General features: G+C 37.3%; 1 protein-coding gene across 1 annotated transcript in view; it reads left to right on the top strand.

The window, feature by feature from the left end:
- Nucleotides 1-19605, top strand: part of FHL3 (four and a half LIM domains 3) — a 178896-nt gene extending 159291 nt beyond the window's left edge. The window contains exons 5-7 of the mRNA XM_053707157.1: nt 10756-10925; nt 12829-13015; nt 19137-19605. Coding sequence (XP_053563132.1) covers nt 10756-10925; nt 12829-13015; nt 19137-19288 — 509 coding nt within the window. The 3' untranslated portion in view covers nt 19289-19605. The remainder of the gene's footprint in view (nt 1-10755; nt 10926-12828; nt 13016-19136) is intronic.
- The last annotated feature ends 3874 nt before the right edge of the window (nt 19606-23479 follow it).

A 23479-nucleotide genomic window follows, 5' to 3' on the forward strand; every position in this document is an offset into this window, starting at 1 on the left:
ATACTGGGTCCATAAGTGGCTCTTAAAGGGATAGTAAAGTCCAAATAAAACTTTAATGATTCAGATAGGGCATGTAATTTTAAACAACTTTTTAATTTACTTTTATTATCAAATTTGCTTTTTTCTCTTGTTATTATAAGTTGAAAGCTAAACCTAGGTAGGCTCATATGCTAATTTCTAAGCCCATAAAGGCCGCCTCTCATCTAAATGCATTTGACAGTTTTTCCAAGCTAGAGGGCGTTAGTTCATGTGTTTCATATAGATAACACTGTGCTCACACACGTGAAGTTATTTAAGAGTCAGCATTAATTGCCTGAAATGCAAATATGTCAAAAGATCTGAGATAAGGAGGCAGAAGCTTAGATACAAGGTAATTACAGAGGTAAAAAGTATATTTCTATAACAGTGTTGGTTATGCAAAACTGGGGAATGGTAAATAAAGGGATTATCTATCTTTTTAAACAATAACATTTTTGGTGTTTACTATCCCTTTAAATTCGCTTCCCCTCATACTTCCCTTTACATTCTTATTTGGTTGTCAGTGGTCAAGAGCGACTGCTATATTTTAGTAAGGGGAAATTATTTGTTACTACAATTGAAAATACAAGGGGTTTTATATTATATCATATTAAAAATGAGGTTTATGTTATGTAACATTTTCTAGCTGTTGTACACACATATATTGTGATTTTGCCATTTGGTTTCATTATATTTGAGATCCATATATGTATGCATGGTGATTCTGTCATGTCTTATTATTACGCTTCTGATTTCTTTATTTGTGGGAGCAAATTATGTTTGTATGTGTAACCTTTAAACCTCAATTTAAAAAAATAAAATAAGGTAATGTGGTCTGAAGGGGTGAAATCATTGTTTCATAGGAAGCTTTTTTATAACTGTGATGTTTGCTTCTTCAGAAAAAATACAGATGAGGGTAGCATTAAAGTAATATTAAAGGGACATGAAACCCAAAATTTTTTTTTTCATTATTTAGAAAGACCAAGTAATTTTAAACAACTTTCTAATGTACTTCTATAATCTATTTTGCTTCATTCTCATGATATCCTTTGCTGAAAAGCATATCTAGATAGGCTCAGTAGCTGCTGATTGGTGGCTGCACATAGACACCTCATGTGATTGGCTCACCCATGTGCATTGCTATTTCTTTAACAACGGATATCTAAAGAATGAAGCAAATTAGATAATAGAAGTAAATTGTAATGTTGATTAAAATTGTATTCTCTACTGGAGTCATGATAAAAAAATGGGGGTTTAGTGTCCCTTTAAAGGACCAGTCAACACATTAGATTTGCATAATCAACAAATGCAATATAACAAGACAATGCAATAGCACTTAGTCTGAACTTCAAATGAGTAGTAGATTTTTTTTATAACAAATTTCAAAGTTATCTATATTTCCACTCCCCCTGTATCATGTGACAGCCATCAGCCAATCACAAATGCATATACGTATAGTCTGTGAATTCTTGGACATGCTCAGTAGGATCTGGTGACTCAAAAATTGTAAATATAAAAGACTGTGCACATTTTTTTTAATGGAAGTAAATTGGAAAGTTGTTTAAAATGTACATGCTATATCTGAATCATGAAAATGTAATTTAACCTGAGTGTCCCTTTAAGCATTTTCACAATAAATGTTAGTTTCCTAGCAGCATCCAGATAGAATGCAGTCATGTGATACTTAGTAAATGTGCACACATTGGATTTAATCACACTCATTTTGATAGTGAAAATATCACTCAAGAGCTTAATTTTGTATTGTATACTACTCTATATACATCCACTTATTTCCAGATTCTGTAATTGCCTGAAGAAGGGGAGATGTATTCCTAAATTGTCACAGTAAAACCAACTATACATAAATATACATATTACACACACATATATAAATAATGTACAGTATATTTAACATTTTAGTATGTGTATAATATGCGTACGTGTATCTGTATATACAAAATATGGCTTTACTCAATCTCGATAACAGTATATATAATGTGTGGACCTATGTGTATTTAAGATGTCCATATTATATGTTATATATGTGTGTTAGTAACAAATGCCACAGCCCTTAGATAGTTGCTATACGTATTATTGCTGCAACATGTCCAGCACATTTTCATCAGCTCTCTTCTATACAAACTGTATTTTGTCCTTCAGTCTCTGTCTGACTCAGATCTGAATTACTGGAAAGTCTTCTAGGGACAGAAAAAAATGGGATTAAAGGCTTTACTGGGCAGTAAATATTTGAAATATTGTAAGCCCATCTGGGGTTTTCCTTGAAGGCTTTTTTATTTTATTTGTCTGTCTTTTTCCCTGAAATGTTCTATAAAAAAAAAAAACTTTTAGTGGTTTCAGTTCAGTGACGAAGACATTACCCAATAGGTCATAGGAATTCTCACACAGGATGCCAGATTTATGAAAATGCCTTTTGATCTTATAAATTTGACCAGTGGTTTCCAGTCTTTTCAACGCACTTCACAGACTTATTCATGTCTTATTACAGCATTTGAGCCATAATCTACGTGAAACATTTGATGTTAAAATGTCCTAAATTGAATTTCAATAATTAGGAATAATAATGTTTCTCCTGTTAAGTGTAGTCAGTCCACGGGTCATCATTACTTATGGGATATTAACTCTTCCCCAACACGAAGTTCAAGAGGATCACCCAAGCAGATCTGCCATATAGCTCCTCCCCTCTACGTCACACCCAGTCATTCTCTTGCACCCAACTAATAGATAGGATGTGTGAGAGGACTGTGGTGATTAAACTTAGTTTTTTATATCTTCAATCAAAAGTTTGTTATTTTAAACGACACCAGAGTGTGTTGTTTCCTTCTCAGGCAGAATTTGAAGAAGAATCTACCTGAGTTTTTGTATATGATCTTAGCGGACGTAACTAAGATCCGTTTGCTGTTCTCGGCCATTCTGAGGAGTAAGGTAACTTCAGATCAGGGGACAGCGGGCAGGTTCACCTGCAAAGAGGTATGTTGCAGTATATTATTTTCTAAGGAATGGAATTGACTTTGAAAATACTGCTAATACCGATATAATGTAAGAACAGCCTTAAATGCAGTAGTAGCAACTGGTATCAGGCTGACATGTATATATGTTTACACTTAAGTATTTCTGGGGAATGGCACTTCACTGGGAAAATACTGTATGCATATAACTTTTAGCCTAACTTGCAGTGTGAGCGACTAGCAGCAGGCTTTTTAATGACATTTCATATATTAGATTTTAAACGTTTACTGGCATGTTAAATTGTTTAATTATCTGAGGTACTTGGTGAAAATTGTTTTGGACTTTATTTTCCACATGGCTGTCGTTGTTTTAAATTAAAACAGTTTACTGAGCTTCCCTCACTGTTGTAGTGTGAGTGGGAGGGGCCTATTTTGGCGCTTTTACTACGCATCAGAAATTCAGTCACAGTCTGTCTTTTTCTCCCTGCATGATCCAGGACGTCTCCACAGAGCTCAGGGGTCTTCAAAACTAGTTTTGAGGGAGGTAATCACTCACAGCAGACGTGTGAGACTGTGCTTGACTGTGATAAAAACGCTTATATTGTCAATTGTTATACGTTTTTTTCTGATATTAAGGGTTAATCATCCATTGCTAATGTGTGCAATCCTTTGCTAAATTTGGTTTATATAACTAATCCGGTTCATTTTTATTCAACTGTGTCAGTTTTTTGTGTGCTTCTTAAAGGCACAGTAACGTTTTTTACATATTGCTTGTAAATTTAGTTGAAAACTATTTCCAAGCTTGCTAGTCTAATTGCTAGTTTGTTTAAACATGTCTGACACAGAGGAAACTCTTTGTGCAATATGTTCAAAAGCCGAGGTGGAGCCCAATAGAAATTTATGTACTAATTGCATTGATGCTACTTTAAATAAAAGTCAATCTGTACATGTTAAGCAACATTCACCAGACAACGAGGGGGAAGTTATGCCGACTAACTTGCCTCACATGTCAGTACCTGCATCTCCCGCTCAGGAGGTGCGTGATATTGTAACGCCAAGTACATCAGGGCGGCCATTACAAATCACTTTACAAGACATGGCTAATGTTATGACTGAAGTTTTGTCTAAATTGCCAGAACTTAGAGGTAAACGAGATCACTCTGGGATGAGAACAGAGTATACTGATAATGCTAGGGCCATGTCTGATACTGCGTCACAATATGCAGAGCATGAGGACGGAGAGCTTCATTCTGCGGGTGACGGATCTGATCCAAATAAATTGGATTCAGACATTTCAAATTTTAAGTTTAAGCTGGAAAACCTCCGTGTATTACTAGGGGAGGTGTTAGCGGCTCTGAATGATTGTAACACAGTTGCAATCCCAGAGAAGATGTGTAGGTTGGATAAATATTTTGCGGTACCGACGAGTACTGACGTTTTTCCTATACCTAAGAGACTTACTGAAATTATTACTAAGGAGTGGGACAGACCCGGTGTGCCTTTCTCACCCCCTCCTATATTCAGAAAAATGTTTCCAATAGACGCCACCACACGGGACTTATGGCAAACGGTCCCTAAGGTGGAGGGAGCAGTTTCTACTTTAGCTAAGCGTACCACTAGCCCGTTGGAGGATAGCTGTGCCTTTTCAGATCCAATGGATAAAAAGTTAGAGGGTTACCTTAAGAAAAAGTTTGTTCAACAAGGTTTTATATTACAACCCCTTGCATGCATTGCGCCTGTCACGGCTGCGGCAGCATTTTGGTTTGAGTCTCTGGAAGAGACCCTTGACTCAGCGACATTAGATGAGATTTCACTTAAGCTTAAAACCCTTAAGCTAGCTAATTCATTTATTTCTGATGCCGTAGTACATTTAACTAAACTTACGGCTAAGAATTCCGGATTCGCCATTCAGGCATGCAGAGCGCTGTGGCTAAAATCCTGGTCAGCTGATGTAACTTCTAAATCGAAACTACTTAACATACCTTTCAAGGGGCAGACTTTATTCGGGCCCGGTTTGAAAGAAATTATCGCTGATATTACGGGAGGTAAAGGCCATGCCCTGCCTCAAGACAGAGCCAAACCCAGGGCTAGACAGTCTAATTTTCGTGCCTTTCGTAATTTCAAGGCAGGAGCAGCTTCAACTTCCTCTGCTCCAAAACAGGAAGGAGCTGTTGCTCGCTACAGACAAGGCTGGAAACCTAACCAGGCCTGGAACAAGGGCAAGCAGGCCAGAAAGCCTGCTGCTGCCCCTAAGACAGCATGAAGTGAGGGCCCCCGATCCGGTAACGGATCTGGTGGGGGGCAGACTCTCTCTCTTCGCCCAGGCTTGGGCAAGAGATGTCCAGGATCCCTGGGCGTTGGAGATCATATCTCAGGGATATCTTCTGGACTTCAAAGCTTCTCCTCCACAAGGGAGATTTCACCTTTCAAGGTTGTCTACAAACCAGATAAAGAAAGAGGCGTTTCTACGCTGTGTACAAGACCTTTTACTAATGGGAGTGATCCATCCAGTTCCGCGGTCGGAACACGGACAAGGGTTTTACTCAAATCTGTTTGTGGTTCCCAAAAAAGAGGGAACCTTCAGACCAATATTGGATTTAAAGATCCTAAACAAATTCCTAAGAGTTCCATCATTCAAGATGGAAACTATTCGGACAATCTTACCTATGATCCAAAGAGGTCAGTACATGACCACAGTGGATTTAAAGGATGCTTACCTTCACATACCGATTCACAGAGAACATTACCGGTATCTAAGGTTTGCCTTCCTAGACAAGCATTACCAGTTTGTAGCTCTTCCCTTCGGGTTGGCTACGGCTCCAAGAATCTTTACAAAAGTTCTGGGCTCTCTTCTGGCGGTACTAAGACCGCGAGGAATTTCGGTAGCCCCGTACCTAGACGACATTCTGATACAAGCGTCAAGCTTTCAAACTGCCAAGTCTCATACAGAGTTAGTACTGGCATTTCTAAGATCACATGGGTGGAAAGTAAACGAGGAGAAGAGTTCTCTCTTACCACTCACAAGAGTTCCCTTCTTGGGGACTCTTATAGATTCTGTAGAAATGAAAATTTACCTGACAGAGGACAGGTTAACAAAGCTTCTAAATGCTTGCCGTGCCCTTCATTCCATTCAACACCCGTCAGTGGCTCAATGCATGGAGGTAATCGGCTTAATGGTAGCGGCAATGGACATAGTTCCTTTTGCACGCCTGCACCTCAGACCGCTGCAATTGTGCATGCCAAGTCAGTGGAATGGGGATTACTCAGATTTGTCCCCTACGCTGAATCTGGATCAGGAGACCAGAGATTCTCTTCTATGGTGGCTTTCTCGGCCACATCTGTCCAGGGGGATGCCCTTCAGCAGGCCAGACTGGACAATTGTAACTACAGACGCCAGCCTTCTAGGTTCGGGCGCTGTCTGGAATTCCCTGAAGGCTCAGGGATCATGGACTCAAGAGGAGAGTCTCCTTCCAATAAACATTCTGGAATTGAGAGCAGTTCTCAATGCCCTTCTGGCTTGGCCTCAGTTAGCAACTCTGAGGTTTATCAGGTTTCAGTCGGACAACATCACGACTGTGGCTTACATCAACCATCAGGGAGGGACAAGAAGTTCCTTAGCGATGATGGAAGTATCAAAGATAATTCGCTGGGCAGAGTCTCACTCTTGCCACTTGTCAGCGATCCACATCCCAGGAGTGGACAACTGGGAGGCGGATTTCCTAAGTCGCCAGACTTTTCATCCGGGGGAGTGGGAACTTCATCCGGAGGTCTTTGCCCAAATACTTCGACGTTGGGGCAAACCAGATATGGATCTCATGGCGTCTCGCCGGAACGCCAAGCTTCCTTGTTACGGGTCCAGGTCCAGGGACCCGGGAGCGGTCCTGATAGATGCCTTGACAGCACCTTGGACCTTCAGGATGGCTTATGTGTTTCCACCCTTCCTGATGCTTCCTCGTTTGATTGCCAGGATCAAACAGGAGAAAGCATCAGTGATTCTAATAGCGCCTGCGTGGCCACGCAGGACCTGGTATGCAGATCTAGTGGACATGTCATCCTGTCCACCTTGGTCTCTGCCTCTGAGACAGGACCTTCTAATTCAGGGTCCTTTCAAACATCAAAATCTAATTTCTCTGAAGCTGACTGCATGGAAATTGAACGCTTAATTTTATCAAAGCGTGGATTTTCGGAGCCAGTAATTGATACCTTAATAATATCTGCTAGTTCGTTAAAGGGACAGATCTCAGCTCTGTCCATCCTTTTACACAAGCGTCTGTCAGAAGTTCCAGACGTTCAGGCTTTTTGTCAGGCTTTGGCCAGGATTAAGCCTGTGTTTAAATCTGTTGCTCCGCCGTGGAGCTTAAACTTAGTTCTTAACGTTTTACAGGGTGTTCCGTTTGAACCCCTTCACTCCATTGATATCAAGCTGTTATCTTGGAAAGTTCTGTTTTTAATGGCTATTTCCTCGGCTCGTAGAGTCTCTGAATTATCAGCCTTGTGATTCTCCGTATCTGATTTTTCATTCAGATAAGGTAGTTCTGCGTACTAAACCTGGGTTCTTACCTAAGGTAGTCACTAACAAGAATATCAATCAAGAGATTGTTGTTCCATCATTGTGTCCTAACCCTTCTTCAAAGAAGGAACGACTTCTGCACAATCTAGATGTAGTCCGTGCCCTGAAATTTTATTTACAGGCAACTAAAGATTTTCGACAAACTTCTTCCCTGTTTTTCGTTTATTCTGGACAGAGGAGAGGTCAAAAAGCATCTGCTACCTCTCTATCCTTTTGGCTTCGTAGCATAATACGCTTAGCCTATGAGACTGCTGGACAGCAACCTCCTGAAAGGATTACAGCTCATTCTACTAGAGCTGTGGCTTCCACTTGGGCCTTTAAGAACGAGGCCTCTGTTGAACAGATTTGCAAGGCTGCAACTTGGTCTTCTCTTCATACTTTTTCCAAATTTTACAAATTTGACACTTTTGCTTCTTTGGAGGCTGTTTTTGGGAGAAAGGTTCTTCAGGCAGTGGTTCCTTCCGTATAGAGATCCTGCCTGTCCCTCCCGTCATCCGTGTACTTAGCTTTGGTATTGGTATCCCATAAGTAATGATGACCCGTGGACTGACTACACTTAACAGGAGAAAACATAATTTATGCTTACCTGATAAATTCCTTTCTCCTGTAGTGTAGTCAGTCCACGGCCCGCCCTGTTTTTTAAGGCAGGTCAAAATTTTTTAATTATACTCCAGTCACCACTGCACCCTATAGTTTCTCCTTTCTCGTTTGGTTCTCGGTCGAATGACTGGGTGTGACGTAGAGGGGAGGAGCTATATGGCAGATCTGCTTGGGTGATCCTCTTGCACTTCCTGTTGGGGAGGAGTTAATATCCCATAAGTAATGATGACCCGTGGACTGACTACACTACAGGAGAAAGGAATTTATCAGGTAAGCATAAATTATGTTTTTATAAACATCTTTCACATAAATCCAGTTAATGCTTTTTTGGATACGTTACTTGAATTCTATGCTGCAAAGTAATAATAACACCTAAGTAATTTTTTTCCGTTGATGTGGTATCAATAAGAGAGCATTTTAAAAGATATTACAGGTGTAAAAAATAATGTTCCTATCTTTTGTCTTTATGCTTGTGGGGCTTGTTCACCAGTGAGAAATGTGCTTATCAGGCAGTAAGCAATCTTAAAAGGAAATTAAACGCCTTTTGCTTTTGTGTAAAAATTGTCCTTGCGCCATACTCTCTAGAGAGAACGAAAAACGAATTCTCTAACCTGCAAATCAAGTGGCTAGTTTAGTCAATTTGTAGCATCTTGAAAATTTAGGTTGCAGATTTTGCTTTTTAGTCTCTCTAGGGACAAAGCACAATTTTTACTCAAATTCATGAGGTGTTTTTTAGTGACAGTTCTGAATTTGGGCAGTCTTTTTAAAGGACTAAAGCTAAGCTTTCACGTATTGTCCTGAATTTGCCAGAATGTGTTTCCTGTCCCATGTCAAAATGTGTAAATGACAAGAACCACTTCAGTTACATCTCCAATCCATGTAACCGAAGTGGTTCTTGTCATTTACACATTTGTTGCGTATTGCAGTTTACATTCCCAGTGACAACAGGGAGGGGTGGTAGACTAGTACATTTGCTCTTTGCCTTCTCGAGGGTGGCTGGCATGAGGCTGATGTAGGGAAGTAAAATTAGGCTGATCCACAACTCCTTAAAATTTGTGAGGTGTCACAAGTTTGGGTCTGAGGTGTCCTAAATTTGAGTTTGGGAAATTTGGTCACCTTACCTTAATGCTTCATTAACCATTTTATACCACATATTTTTTATGTGTTTAAATAGAGCCCTTTTTATGGATATTATATATTTAAAACATTTTTGTCCTTTTAAAATGATTTAAAAAAATTAAGCATGGGAAAAATAAGTAAAATGGCTTAAAATATAGGGATTTGATCTAATCTATTTTGCACTGGTTCCCAGGGGGTCAAGACCATTTCAGTTCATTAAAAATATTATTTTTATATCTTCTTCACTTTGCAGTCTGTCAGTGCTTTACACAGAGAAAATTCAAATGCAATATTTCATTCCAACAGAAAACATTTTTACTTGATTTTATAATTGAATTAGTATCTGACGTATCTTGACTGTGTACACAACTTTTTTTCCAATGTTTAAATTCATGTAAATGCCCAGTTTACATATTAATAAAGACAATCGTTAAAAAAGTTACACTATAGATCATCATAATTTAAACTATTAAACTAGCATACAACTTAAACCCATTAATGATAACTGTTACTTGTTTGGCCATTCAAAACATGTCAATTATTATTTAAATTTTGCAAAATGCTCTGAATCTGTCTATTGCATATGACATGAATTGATATCAATGGTTAAAGGGCCAGGAAAGACAAAATGAAACTTTAGTGATTCAGACAGAGCAAGTCATTTTAAGACACTTTTAAATTAACTTATATTTTCAACTTGACTTTTTTTCTTTTGTGTCCTTTGTTGATAAGCCTATGTATATACCCACAGCAGCAGCAATGCACTACTGGGAGCTTGCTGGTGATTGGTGGTTACACTCATATGCCTCTTGTTATTGTCTCACCAGATGTGTTCATCTAGTTCCCAGTAATGCATTGCTGACCTGGAGCTAGCTTTAACTACAGTATGTGTTTGTTTAAAGGAACATGAAACACAATATTTTTCTTTCATGATTCAGCCCACAATTTTAATCAACTTCCAATTTACTTCTATTATCTATTTTGCTTTGTTCTATTGGTATCTTTTGCAGAAAAGCATACCTAGGTAGGCTCAGGAGCTGGGAGCCAGTTGGTGGTTGCACATATATGCCTCTTGTCTTTGGCTTACCAATGTGTTCAGCTATTTCCCAGTAGTGCTTTGCTGCTCCTCCATTAAAGGATACCAAGAGAATGAAGCACAATTTATAATAGAAGTAAAAATGTTTACATGTATGGTCTATCAGAATCATGAAATAAACATTTTGGGTTTCATGTGCCTTTAATTCCTTTGTTAGGGTTAACACACATTGATATGCAAGCAACATGACACTAGTAAAATGTTGTAACATATAAGAGCATTTTCTTATGTAAATAAAAAAAAACATGCATTACCGTTAAATAAAAATTAGCCATGTTTTTTACTTTTACATTGGCGCTGTGACCTCCTCCCCAGCTAAACACACCACATATACGCACCTAAAAGGGCAAACAAAAATTGTATCTTTTGTCTTCTTTTTTCTTCAGGTTCCCGCAAATTGGAATACAATGGGCAGACCTGGCATGAACATTGCTTTATTTGCAACAGTTGCAAGCAGCCTATAGGATCACGTTCATTTATCCCAGAGAACCAGGCTCACTACTGCATCCCCTGCTATGAAAGCAAGTTGGCTCCACGCTGCACACACTGCAAAAAGGTAAATGTGCATATTTGCTCATCATTGTGATTTATTTTTACAAACAATTAAATGATCGCTACTGAGACAAAGATCTCCCAATCCTGTTATCCTTTGTAGCCGATTCACTAAGATTAGTCAGCTCCATAGACTAAAATAGAAACTGGCACAGTTTTTCTCACTGGAGAATAATTAAATGGAAATGAAATTAATCTTGCCCACTGACTGAACATTTCTATCTCTTGACCTTCATAACTTGGCACACAAGCTCTCTTCACCCATTCGCTACCAGAAATTTCAGAGAAAAACTTGCCCCAAATACTGGAGATTTTTTTTAGCATTTTTGCTATCACTCCATTTAAGCAGTAATAGAGCCTTGTTTTTCTTTATTTACCTGCCAAAACTATGCATTTCTTAGTAGACAAACTAAGATATTGATCCAGGCCCATTTTGTTATATTTCATGCCAACAATTCAGTGCCAAATGCGATCATTTTAAAATATTGCTAACTTTTTCTCAAACTTTGGGTTTCTCACTGAAATTACTTACATACTGCTTGTGCAGTCATAACACAAATGGATGTAAAAGCTTTTTTGTTGTTGTTGTTGTTCAGAAATAGCAGACGTGCATGGCTTTGCCATTGTTTTTTTGGTAATTAGAAGGCCTCCAATTGCAGCTGTGCACCACAATTCTGAAATTCCCAGCAATAAAGGAGTTAATCAAGTACCTCCCACTCCAAGCAATCGTTCATCTGCCCACCTCCCCCTGTCATTACCCTTTTCTGTAGTGTCAAATGTCTGTAACAGTGATCTACCTTCATATGGTAAGGGGAAAATGATCAGTTTTTCCTTACCATATGAAGGCAGATGAGATGCTTTCTGCCCCTGACTGCAGTCTTCGTTGTCATAGATGACAGCAGGGACCGCAGCATACGCTAGAGTGTTAGACGTAGGTACCACATCAACACAGTACGCTGACCAAAGTACTTTGTGAAAAGGGGTTCATCATTTGTTTATGACTTGCAAAATGCAAACTATAAGGGTCTAGCAACTAGGGTTATTTGGCCAAAATTTTACAGTTTCCTAGGCTCCTTAATTTTTTACATCATCTAAAAGCTTCATTTTAAGTATGTAATATTGTAATCTTGTACTTTTATTTAGTTAATAATGTTGATGTATCTGACAGTTTAATGTCTTTACTCCCACTGTGCCTTAAAGTGAAAGTCAATCCTAGCGTTTGTGAAATGCTAAGATTGACTATTGAAACAAATAAAGGGGACTTTCATTAATAAAGTATAACATACTTCATGCAGAAAGCTCCTTTATTTGTTTAAAGCGATTGCCGCTCTGAGCTGCTAAGGCAGCCCACGGCAGATCACTTTTTTGCTAAGAGGTGACGTTTTCATCTCTTAACCAATAGCCATGTGGTAAATCCGGCTTGGCACCCTTGGGAGACGGATCTAACGCACGCTATTTGCTAAGAGGTGGAAACGTCGCCCCCTATGACTGCAGGTTCTCACAAGAGAACCTGCAGTCCATATTTAACAAGCAGTGGTCATCAGACCGGGGAGATTGACAGCTCTTGGCCACGCATGATTGGCTGTGCGTTGCACAAGAGCGCAAAATTGCGTTCTTGTGTAATGCTGAATTCCGGCAGCGGAATTCAGCCTGTCAGTGCCAAGCTGTGGCGGAAAAGGGCGCGTATGTACGCCCCTGTCCACTGCAGCTTGATAAATTGACCCCATAGTGAACACATTAGTGGAAAGCACATTATACAGCTCAGTGTCCCTCAATGGGCCTTTTGATTCTTATTTGTAGCCAAAATATTTGTTTCTGTGGATTTGCAAATGTCATCTGTGTATATGTGTGAAAGGCTTACTGATGCCACTAGCCAATAATGTTATTTTTTTCTGTTCTTTCTTCAGTCTCTCACTAAGGGAGGGGTGACTTACAGGGATGAACCGTGGCACAAGGAATGCTTTGTATGTACCGGATGTAAAACCCAGCTGGCTGGGCAACAATTCACCTCCCAGGAAGACAAACCTTACTGCATCAAATGCTTTGGCAACCTGTATGCCAAAAAATGTGACGGCTGCACTAAACCTATCACAGGTAACTACAACACAATCACCAGACCCGTCTAGATATACACATTACATTTACACAAGAGAGAAGGGAATTTCAGCACGTTCATTAAAAAATAATGAATGTTGGCCACATGTGTTCATTGTTTATAAATTAACATTAAATGTTTACTTAACATTCCACAAGTATTATTGTGTTAAAGGGACATGCTAGAGTAAAAAATAAATTACTTTTACTAGTTTTTTTAGATTGTGTCATTTTTTAACTTTCTCTTTTGTAACTATCTGTTTAGTTCCCCTTAAAGGGACACTGAACCCAAATATTTTCTTTTGTGATTCAGATAGAGCATGCAATTTTAAGCAACTTTCTAATTTACTCCTATTAACAATTTTTCTTCATTCTCTTGCTATCTTTATTTTAAAAAGTAGGCATCTAAGCTTTTTTTTTGTTCAAAACTGTGGACAGAATTTTTTTATTGGTGGATGAATTTATCCACCAATCAGCAAGAACAACCCAGGTTGTTCACCAAAAATGGGCCGGCATCTAAACTTACATTCTTGCATTTCAAATAAAGATACCAAGAGTATGAAGAAAATTTGATAATATGAGTAAATTAGAAAGTTGCTTAAAATTGCATGCTCTATCTGAATCACAAATGAAAAATTTTGGGTTCAGTGTCCCTTTAAGTATTGCTAAAAACATAGTCAGAGCAATACTGCTGGAACACCTCTATTCTGCTCCGGATGAGGACTTTCCTTATATCAAAAGTTGTATTGGAATATTGAATATAACATTAAAATACTATAATATTAAAACAGAAATGTTGATTATCAGACTTCCTTCTATATGAGAATTAAGTTGAATATTCATTGGATATTTAGTGTTAAAGGGACATTAAACTCTAAATTTATGTCTATGTTATGCTGGTGAGTGCATAAAAATGGTCCCATTTCTACCTTTACAACTACTACTTTCTCTATATCCTTATTTTGCCCACCATGTAAGATTACTTACCTGGTCACCTACCGCCCAACACTGAAGTGCTCTGTAAGCCGGGCAGTATGGCTTCTGATCCATTCAGTGACAGGGCGGTAAAGCAGGTGACGAGAGCACACTTGTTACCGAGCGTAGGACCAGCTTCACTTCAAGGTTGGGTGGATCAGGTAAGTGACCTTAAAGGGATATGAAACCCGAACATTTTCTTTTGTAATTCAGACAGAGCATACAATTTTATAAAAAAAAGTTAATAATTTATTTCTATTATCAAATGTACTTTGTTCCACTTTATTCTTTGTTGAAGAGATACCTAGGTAGATGTCTGGAGCACTTACATTGCAGGAAATAGTGCTGCCATCTAGTGCTCTTGTAAATGAAAACATTATTGCTAAACTGCTGCCATATAGTGCTCTTGTAAATGAATAACATTATTGCTAAACTGCTGCCATCTAGTGCTCTTGTAAATGAAAACATTATTGCTAAACTGCTGCCATCTAGTGCTCTTGTAAATGAATAACATTATTGCTAAACTGCTGCCATCTAGTGCTCTTGTAAATGAATAACATTATTGCTAAACTGCTGCCATCTAGTGCTCTTGTAAATGAATAACATTATTGCTAAACTGCTGCCATCTAGTGCTCTTGTAAATGAATAACATTATTGCTAAACTGCTGCCATCTAGTGCTCTTGTAAATGAATAACATTATTGCTAAACTGCTGCCATCTAGTGCTCTTGTAAATGAATAACATTATTGCTAAACTGCTGCCATCTAGGGCTCTTGTAAATGAATAACATTATTGCTAAACTGCTGCCATATAGTGCTACATACATGTGCACGCTCCTGTGCTTACCTCCCTGCTTTTTAAGAAAAGATACCAAGAGAACAAATAAAATGTGATAATAGAAGTAAAAAATAACGTTGTTTAACCCTTTGAGTGCTAAGCACTTTCCCACCTGGGTGCTAAGAGGTTTTAATGTTTTTTTTTATTTTCTATTTTTTAAACATTTTTTTTTTAACTTTTTTATTATTTTTTTCAGACCCCTAAGACTTACACTGTTGGAAAGGTTTGGCGATTACCTTTCCAATGGTTGGTCTTGGGGGTCTGTAGCTGCTTAGATGCCTGAGATACAGGCTTCTAAGCAGCATGCCCCCTGCTCCTATACTTAACATTGTTAAGTATAAATAAAGGTGCGCTGTGACGTCATCACGTTATTGCGCGTGACGTCACCACGCAAAACGGGAAGCCCCGACGATGCCTGTCACTATGTAGGCACGATCGCCGGGGTGGGAGCCCCCAGATCTCCCTCAAGGTGGGAGAGTGCTAGCGACGGCTCTGAGCCGTCATTAGCACCAGAGTGAGAAACTCTGTGACGGCTCAGAGCCGTCATTAGCACTCAAAGGGTTAAAATTGTATGCTCTGTCTGAATCATGAAAGAAAAACGTTGGGTTTCATGTCCCTCTAAAGATCAAAACAACGATATCGAGGGATGCCGATATTTATAGTATCATGACATATACACATTTAGAGTCCCTTTTACATTTTTTCTACAGAAACATTGGAATTGTACAGTGAAATTTAAAGGGACCCAATTAAAAAAAATCTATTTTATTCTATTATCAAATTTGCTTTGTTTTCATAGTATTCTTTGTTGAAGAGATACCTAGGGGGTAGTGTGCATGTGTCCAGAGCTCTACATGGCAGCAAACATTGCTGCCACCTGTATTAACATTTTCCTGCAATTTCACAAAATATAACCTATTTGTACTCTCACCCAATTTCTCCAATTTATTTTTATTTCTAAAATGTTTCATACAAACATCAAAAACACAACACATTGAGGCTATTGGTTGATGACAAGAGATCGTCATAGAATGAGAATCACTTCACACTTATACTGATATGAAACCCCTTATTTGAATGGTGGGATCTCACTTTTTCAAATGAAGGGCCTTATGGTATATTTCTATGGTGTGGGGGCAAGATACAGACAGAACATACTATTGTAAAATGATTCCAGTTTTCTTCTATGCTTCATTCTCATGGTATTTGTATTGATAATATAATTAAATTGGGTTCTTTTAAACTGTATGCCCTGTGTTAAATCGACAGGGTACTGTCAAACGGGTTTCCCCTTAATGTATTTTCAAATGCTAGTTATACCAGCTGCAGAGTTTAAATGCATGGGAAATTCTTTCTTTAGGTTTATTTTTGTATACAAAAAAGTTGCTTTTGCTAATTGAAACCTCAACCCAATACAATATGTTGTGCTTGTATGTAAAACAGACTTCTATCTTATCTGTCTAATTATTTACACAAAGTCTTCCTTATCTAGTTTCTTACTGTTTACTCAAAGGCCAGTAGTTAGAAAGAACAAAGGAAAATGAACATTTTAGTACCTCTCTGTCATAGCTCCCACTAGGAGCATTATTTCATCTAAAACTTCTTGTTTACATAGGTTTTTTTTTGTAACCAGAACTTAAGTTAAGAAGTTTTCTGCATAGGTGGGGAAACAATAAGCAAAATCAGCTATTTCAAATAAGAAAATAAAGGTATAAATACGGAGCTATTACTAAACAATTTAATACACTCCAGTAGGTAAAATAGATAATTGGGAACACATTAAAGGAGAGAAGATATTCAAGTACACTGGCCCTTTAATCATATAAGAAATATTTTAGGTTTTCGGTTCCTTTATGGGGATTGTTGAAAATAAATTACCCATCAGTATTTTATAGCCGTTCTTGGCTTCAGTTATCTTGAAATCTAAGACATTCTTGATATTGGTTTTAAGAAAATCTTGGTGCCAAGCTTTTTGGTTTACGTCTCGAAGAACCGTGTAAAATGCTTTCATTTGTTTTTAACAGTTTTGCTTAACTGAAATATTAAAAAAGCATGACAGTTTTTTAAATATTATTATTTTTCTTTTTTAATTGTGCTGTTTATGTGCACAAGAATAAATATTTTAGAGCTAGCAATGTGAGCAAGAAGCTTTGTTAAATCATTAAACTCTTTAGCATATGAAGAAGCATAGGCATGTGTGTCACTATATAGATTTATTTTTTTTATTTTTTACAACTAATCCATAGGAGCAAATTACTCTTTGATTTACAAGGACAAAATATCCAAAAAAAAATTTAAAAAAAAAATACCCTCTTTTAGATGCAAAAATAAAATACAAATTTTCCACTATTAATTAAACCATTAAAAAATGTGAGATATAAGGATGTATTTAAAGCAAAGAGTAGCCTGAGAATAATTTGTAGATGTATTTTAAATATCTATATATTAGTTGTTTAAATATTGAAGTATAAAATTTTAGTTTCTATATAATTATAGACGTCATTATAGAACCTGTTTTCCACTTATCTATCTCTTCTGCTGAGGACAATTAGAGACAGATATAAAGCAGGCAATAAAAACAGTGTGCAAACAAAGTTGTATGAAATATAGGATTGCTAAAGTCTTGTTTGCACACAGTTTTTATTGCCTGTTTTATACATGCAGAAGAGATAGATAAGGGGAAATCCTAAATTGCACCATCATGGGGGCCATCACCTTATAGAAACTCAGTAGAACTGACAAAACCAATAATTTACAAAGTTAAATTACAGAAAAATAATCAAAGTATATTGCAAAAACATTTTCACTACACACAATTTAAACATGTTGGGTTAGATTACGTGTGGAGCGAAATATTGGGCTTACGCAAGCGCAATATTTGCGCTCCACTTAGTAAATGTGCGTTGGTATTACAAGTGTGGCGCAATGTGAACGCGACCTTGAGTTGCCTGGGAGCACTCTTCCATAGGCTTCAATTGGAGCCTCGTTTTCATTGCGACAGACATGACAAGCCACTGAGCACAACACGGGGCAAATCGCACAGCATTGGGCAGCAATAAATGTATGTATATTCTTATATATATATTTATGTGTTTATATGTGTAAATACATATATATTTAAAGTGAAAATACAGTCCCCCATTGACCTCCATGTAAAGTCCCCTCACTTTAACCCCTTATAACGGCTTCATGCAGGTTTTTTTTTAAAAAAATAAAGATGCTAATATTTTTATTTAATGTTACTCTACTCTTAAGTTTTGGGGGCAATTGGGGCAACTTTTTTCATTAACCAGAGATCTGGTCACATTGTTTAACGTGTGCCCAGAAACGGGCAAATTTGACACTTTATGTGCGCACGTTAAAATAGTGCTTCACTTGTAATCTGGCCCTTTATGTTGCAATCTCAGACTGTTTAATGCCCCTTGTTAAAGTTTACTTAGCATACATTGCAATGTGAAATATTTACAGTAAATACATAGTTAAAACCTTTATTAAAAATGAATATTGCATAAATATGCTTTTACATGTTTTCATCTGCTTGACAGCAAAGGGCTCTAATGCACTTATATATATATGTTTGTGTGTGTGTACATATGTATGTATGTGTTTATATGTGTATATGTTACGGGTAAAGTAAGAAATCCAGGTATACCTAGGATTACCGGGGTAAAACGGACATTACCCAAGTGGCTGCAGGTAAAGCCCAATTTGCTGTAATTCCCCCATCTACACTATTTCTTTTGCCTCTGCCTGGGTAGTTCAAGGAAGGTGCCCCGCCGATCCTCTGGCATCCACCCCAAGTGAACCTTGGGTGAGTGAGGTTTTAAAAGGGGAGCTTTGCCCCCCTTTAAGCCCCCAGGCGGAGGTAAAAATAGATAGTGAAGATGGGGGAATTACAGTGCATGCTATATATGTTTGATGCGGTGACTCCCAATCTGAAGGGATTTATGATCATATATCGGACTTTACCCACAGCCGTCTTGGTAATCTCCATTTTACCCGAGTAATCCTAGGATTACCCAATATCTGACTTTACCCGCAACATAAATACATCTGTAAATACACATACAAATGCATAAATACATATCCGCTTACGCGGAACTGTTAGCGTGCCACTCGTAATCTGGCCTATAATATTTTATAATCTTAAAGTGTTTAATGTTCCTTTAAATGTTGAATAATAAACTGCATCTGTTAACTTCCTTATAAGTAAATACAGTATGTTAGTATTGTCTTGTTAATTAGGTAAGTGCAGATGTGAGAAAACTAATAGCTTCTATAATTAAACACAAATGTATTTGTTTTCCAGGTTTTGGGGGTGGTAAATATGTCTCTTTTGAAGACAGACATTGGCACCACAGCTGTTTCAACTGCAACCGCTGTTCTACGTCCCTGGTTGGCAAAGGATTTATTCCAGACAATAAGGACATTCTGTGCCGCTCTTGCAGTAGCGACCTATAAACTCGCAAAGACATCTGCTTCTATCTGCGCCAAAGCATGCAAACAGTAAACCTTTCCCCGACAGAGGGACCTGCTAAACCTTGCAGTGCAATGAACTACAGGACCCTCTGACCCAGAAAGGGTTTTTCGTATATATAATGCTAGAAGCCAAAATGGTCCTTATAGATAAATATAAAAAGTGTATTACTGCATTCTTATTGACTTTGCACCATGATATTTAGTTCTCATGTTATGGCTTTGGCATTCCAGCAATATCTATCTGTAACTATTTTATTGTTGACTGTAGTGAATAAAATGTGTTTGCCTCTTGCAGTAAAGGGTAGTTTTATTGCTCACCAGTCACCTTAAAAATAAAATAAGGGCTCATTAATTTTACTAATATAGTGATTTAAATGTTTTAAAAGTTAAATCACTATGGAAACAGCATTTGTATATTAACATTTGTTTCACTTTAGAATGAAAAAAAAAGAACACAAATCATATAAGTTGTTGCTGTTTTTATTTTCTTATATCCACCTAGTAGTGTACAGTATTTTCATTTTTCCATACCTATTTGGCAATATTTTTGGTTCCGTGATTTTAAGTTTTTGTTTTATTTCAACAAGAAAGGATGTGCACACGCTATTAAAGGGACAGTAAAAGTCTAAATTAAACTTTTATGATTCAGATTGGTATTTTTTGTTAAAGGCTTAACCTAGGTAGGCTCCTAAGCTTATTTCTAAGACTCTGCAGTCCATCTCTTATCTCACTGTCTGGCTGTAAAAAGCTAATAACATGTACTGTTTGTTCATGTGTGCCATATCGATAATATTGTACTTACGCCAATGGAGTTATTTAAGATTCACCACTAATTGCCTGAAATGTAGGTCTGTCAAACGATCTGAAATAAGGAGGCAGTCTGCAGTAGCTTAGATACAAGGTAATCATAAAGGTAAAATATATATATATTTATATAACAGGGTTGGTTATGCAAAACTAGGGAATGTTAAATAAAGGGAAAGTAACATGGCAGAGAAAGTAATGGTAATATAGATATGTTTAATTATCAAAATTAGAGAGAGAAAAATGCAAATTTATATTGAAAATGAATTATTTTTTACAAATTCTGTCTGTTCTATAAATTATTGTTGTGAGAATTAGATGTTATTAGCCAACATGGGAAATCTGCAATATTTTTTGCTGCTTTTTTTAATTGATCCCTATTTGTTAATATTTAGATTGTGTTGTGTAAACAAGCTGGGGATATGTCATGACCTTGGCTAAGGAACCTATGACTGATTATATAGCTACCCCAAAACTATAATCTACACCATGATTACAGGCCAGGGGAGCAAGTTACATTACCATTACACTAGACAGAAACGGTAAACGCATGTGCGGGTGCTGTAGTCTGTGTCTTCCCCATGTGGAACTGCATGCACACGCTAACTTAGTATAAGGATTTGGCCAATACAGCCTATGATTGGCTATATTATCTTTAAAAAAAATAAATCATATGGATACGTACTGTAGCTTTAGAAAAGCAAGGGACAATAATATTATAAACACTCCATGCATGGTATCATGTCTCTGTACTTAAAGGGACACTGAACCCAATTTTTTTTCTTTTGTGATTCGGATAGAGGATGCAATTTTAAGCAACTTTCTAATTTACTTCTATTATCAATTTTTTTTTAATTCTCTTGCTATCTTTATTTGAAAAGCAAGAATGTAAGTTTAGAAGCCGGCCTATTTTTGGTGAACAACCTGTCCAGTGTCTGAACCAAAAATTGTCTGGCTCCTTAGCTGCCTTCTTTTTCAAATAAAGATAGCAAGAGAACAAAGAAAAAATGATAATAGGAGTAAATTAGAAAGTTGCTTAAAATTGCATGCTCTTTCTGAATCATGAAAGACAAAAAAATGGGTTCAGTATCCCTTTAAGTGCCCTTGAGTAATGCATTAAACTTAATGGACTTAAGATTGATGTATGTCTATAGGCATGAATTACCATCAAGCACACTATATATTCTACACCTAATTTTAACATTTGAACCTGTGACGGGATACATTGTACCTTTAGACTCCAAATAAGCACATACAAATACAATTTTTTTTCTTTTTAGATCTATTAATATCTTCTGTATAAAATGACTTACATACATAAAAACAGTTCTACTTCTCATCAGTGATATTATTGGATTATCAAAATTTTGGTTACTGATACATTGATTAATAATTGAAAAGCTGTTAAATCTTTTCTCAGATGTTTTCGTACAGCAGCTGTTTTTTCACATTACACACACTTTTCCCTAGGGAAATTAGGGCTGTAATTGATAAAACCTTATTGGTGTGAAATGGGACACATACCCCCTCCTTGTTTCCTTTATGCCATATACTGTGAACATATCTGCTTTGTAAAAAAGAAAGTCTAACTTTAATCATAGTAAACACGATTTCTAGTTTTGCTGGTGGTTCTAAAACTTAAAGGGATAGTCTACTCTAAAATGTTTATTGTTTAAAAAGATAGATAATCCCTTTATTACCCATTCCCCAGATTAGCACAGCCAACATGGTTATATTAATATACTTTTTACCTCTGTGAATACCTTTGTATCTAAGCCTCTGCAGACAGCCCCCTAAACTCAGTGCTATTTACAGACTTGCATTTTAGCTAATTAGTGCTGACTCATAAATAACTCAATAGGAGTAAGCACAATGTTATCTATATGGCACACATGAACTAGCAGTATCTTGCTGTGAAAAGCTAATAAAATGCACTGAGAGAAAGAATGCCTGCAGGGGGATTAGAAATAGGCAGAAATTTAGAGGTTTAAATGTTATAAAGTATATTAATATAACAATGTTGCTTGTGTAAAGCTGGGGAATGTGTAGTAAAGGCGTTATCTATCTTTTTAAACAATAACAATTTTGGAGTAGACGGTCCCTTTATTTTGGGGGGCTAACAAAAGTGGTGAACATAATATATGAAACCTTTTGAAGCTCAATGGGGTGCTACATGTGCATTTGGAGGTGCATTGCACCCCCATAGAACAGCCTCTGGTTGACACAGGAACTGTAATATAAGGCAATTTGTTGTCACAGGAGGTAGCTCCAAAAGTATAGTGTGTCTTAAAAGAGAATCTCTGCTAAAAAAGTGATTTATATGCACCTAAAATTATAAAAGAACATACATTTTGCATTAAAATATAACGGGGAATTGGGTGGCTAGCTATTAAAGGAAAAATCAACACCAGAATCTTTGTTGTTAAAAAGATAGATAATGCATTTATTCCCAGTTTTGCATAACCAACACAGTTATAATAATACAGGTTCTACCTCTGTAATTACCTTGTATCTAAGCCTCTGCAAACTGCCCCCTTATGTCAGTTCTTTTTGAAGACTTGCATTTTAGCCAATCAGTGCTGACTCCTAGGTAACTTCACATGCATGAGCTCAATGTAATCTATATGAAACACATAAACTAATGACCTCTAGTGGTGAAAAACTGTCAAATGCATTCAGATTAGAGGCGGTGTTCTGTAGAGGACTGCAATTAATCGAAAACTGCAATCTGGCGTCACTTCAGGTGAGTCTTCTATTTTAATATCTGTTTTGCCTCTGTCTGGGGGTTGCACCGTCGATCCTCTGGCATACACCCCAAGTAAACCTTGGAGAACGAGGTTTACAAAGGAGGGCTTTGCACCCCCTTGAACCCGCCAGTTGGAGGAAAAATAGATAGTGAAGATAGGCGATTACAGTGCCCATCTGATTTTTTGTGAATCCTGTAACTAACTGGACACAGACCATTCAGATGTATGGAATCACCGGAAGCGACGTCAGATTGCAGTTTTCGATGAATTGCAGTTCTCGACAGAACAGCGGCTTTCAAGGTCTAAGAAATTAGCATATGAACCTCCTAGGCTTAGCTTTCAACTAAGAATACCAAGAGAGCAAAGCAAAATTGGTGCTAAAAGTAAATTGAAAAGTTGTTTAAAAGTGCATGCCCTATTTGAATCATGAAAGTTTTTTTTGGACCATACACACAATTTTTGTTGTGGTTTTAAAATTAGCATGGAATATAAAACAATACTACATGCATACCATGGTTCTAGAACTTTGGATAATGATTTAAAAGAAATAGTGGAGGGGGAGTTTTGAGTGGGTCACCAGAGGCAGGAACAGGCAAATAAATTCAGCAAACATTCCTAGTGT

The sequence above is a fragment of the Bombina bombina genome, chromosome 3 (assembly GCF_027579735.1).
Source record: "Bombina bombina isolate aBomBom1 chromosome 3, aBomBom1.pri, whole genome shotgun sequence".
Taxonomy (NCBI): Eukaryota; Metazoa; Chordata; class Amphibia; order Anura; family Bombinatoridae; genus Bombina; species Bombina bombina.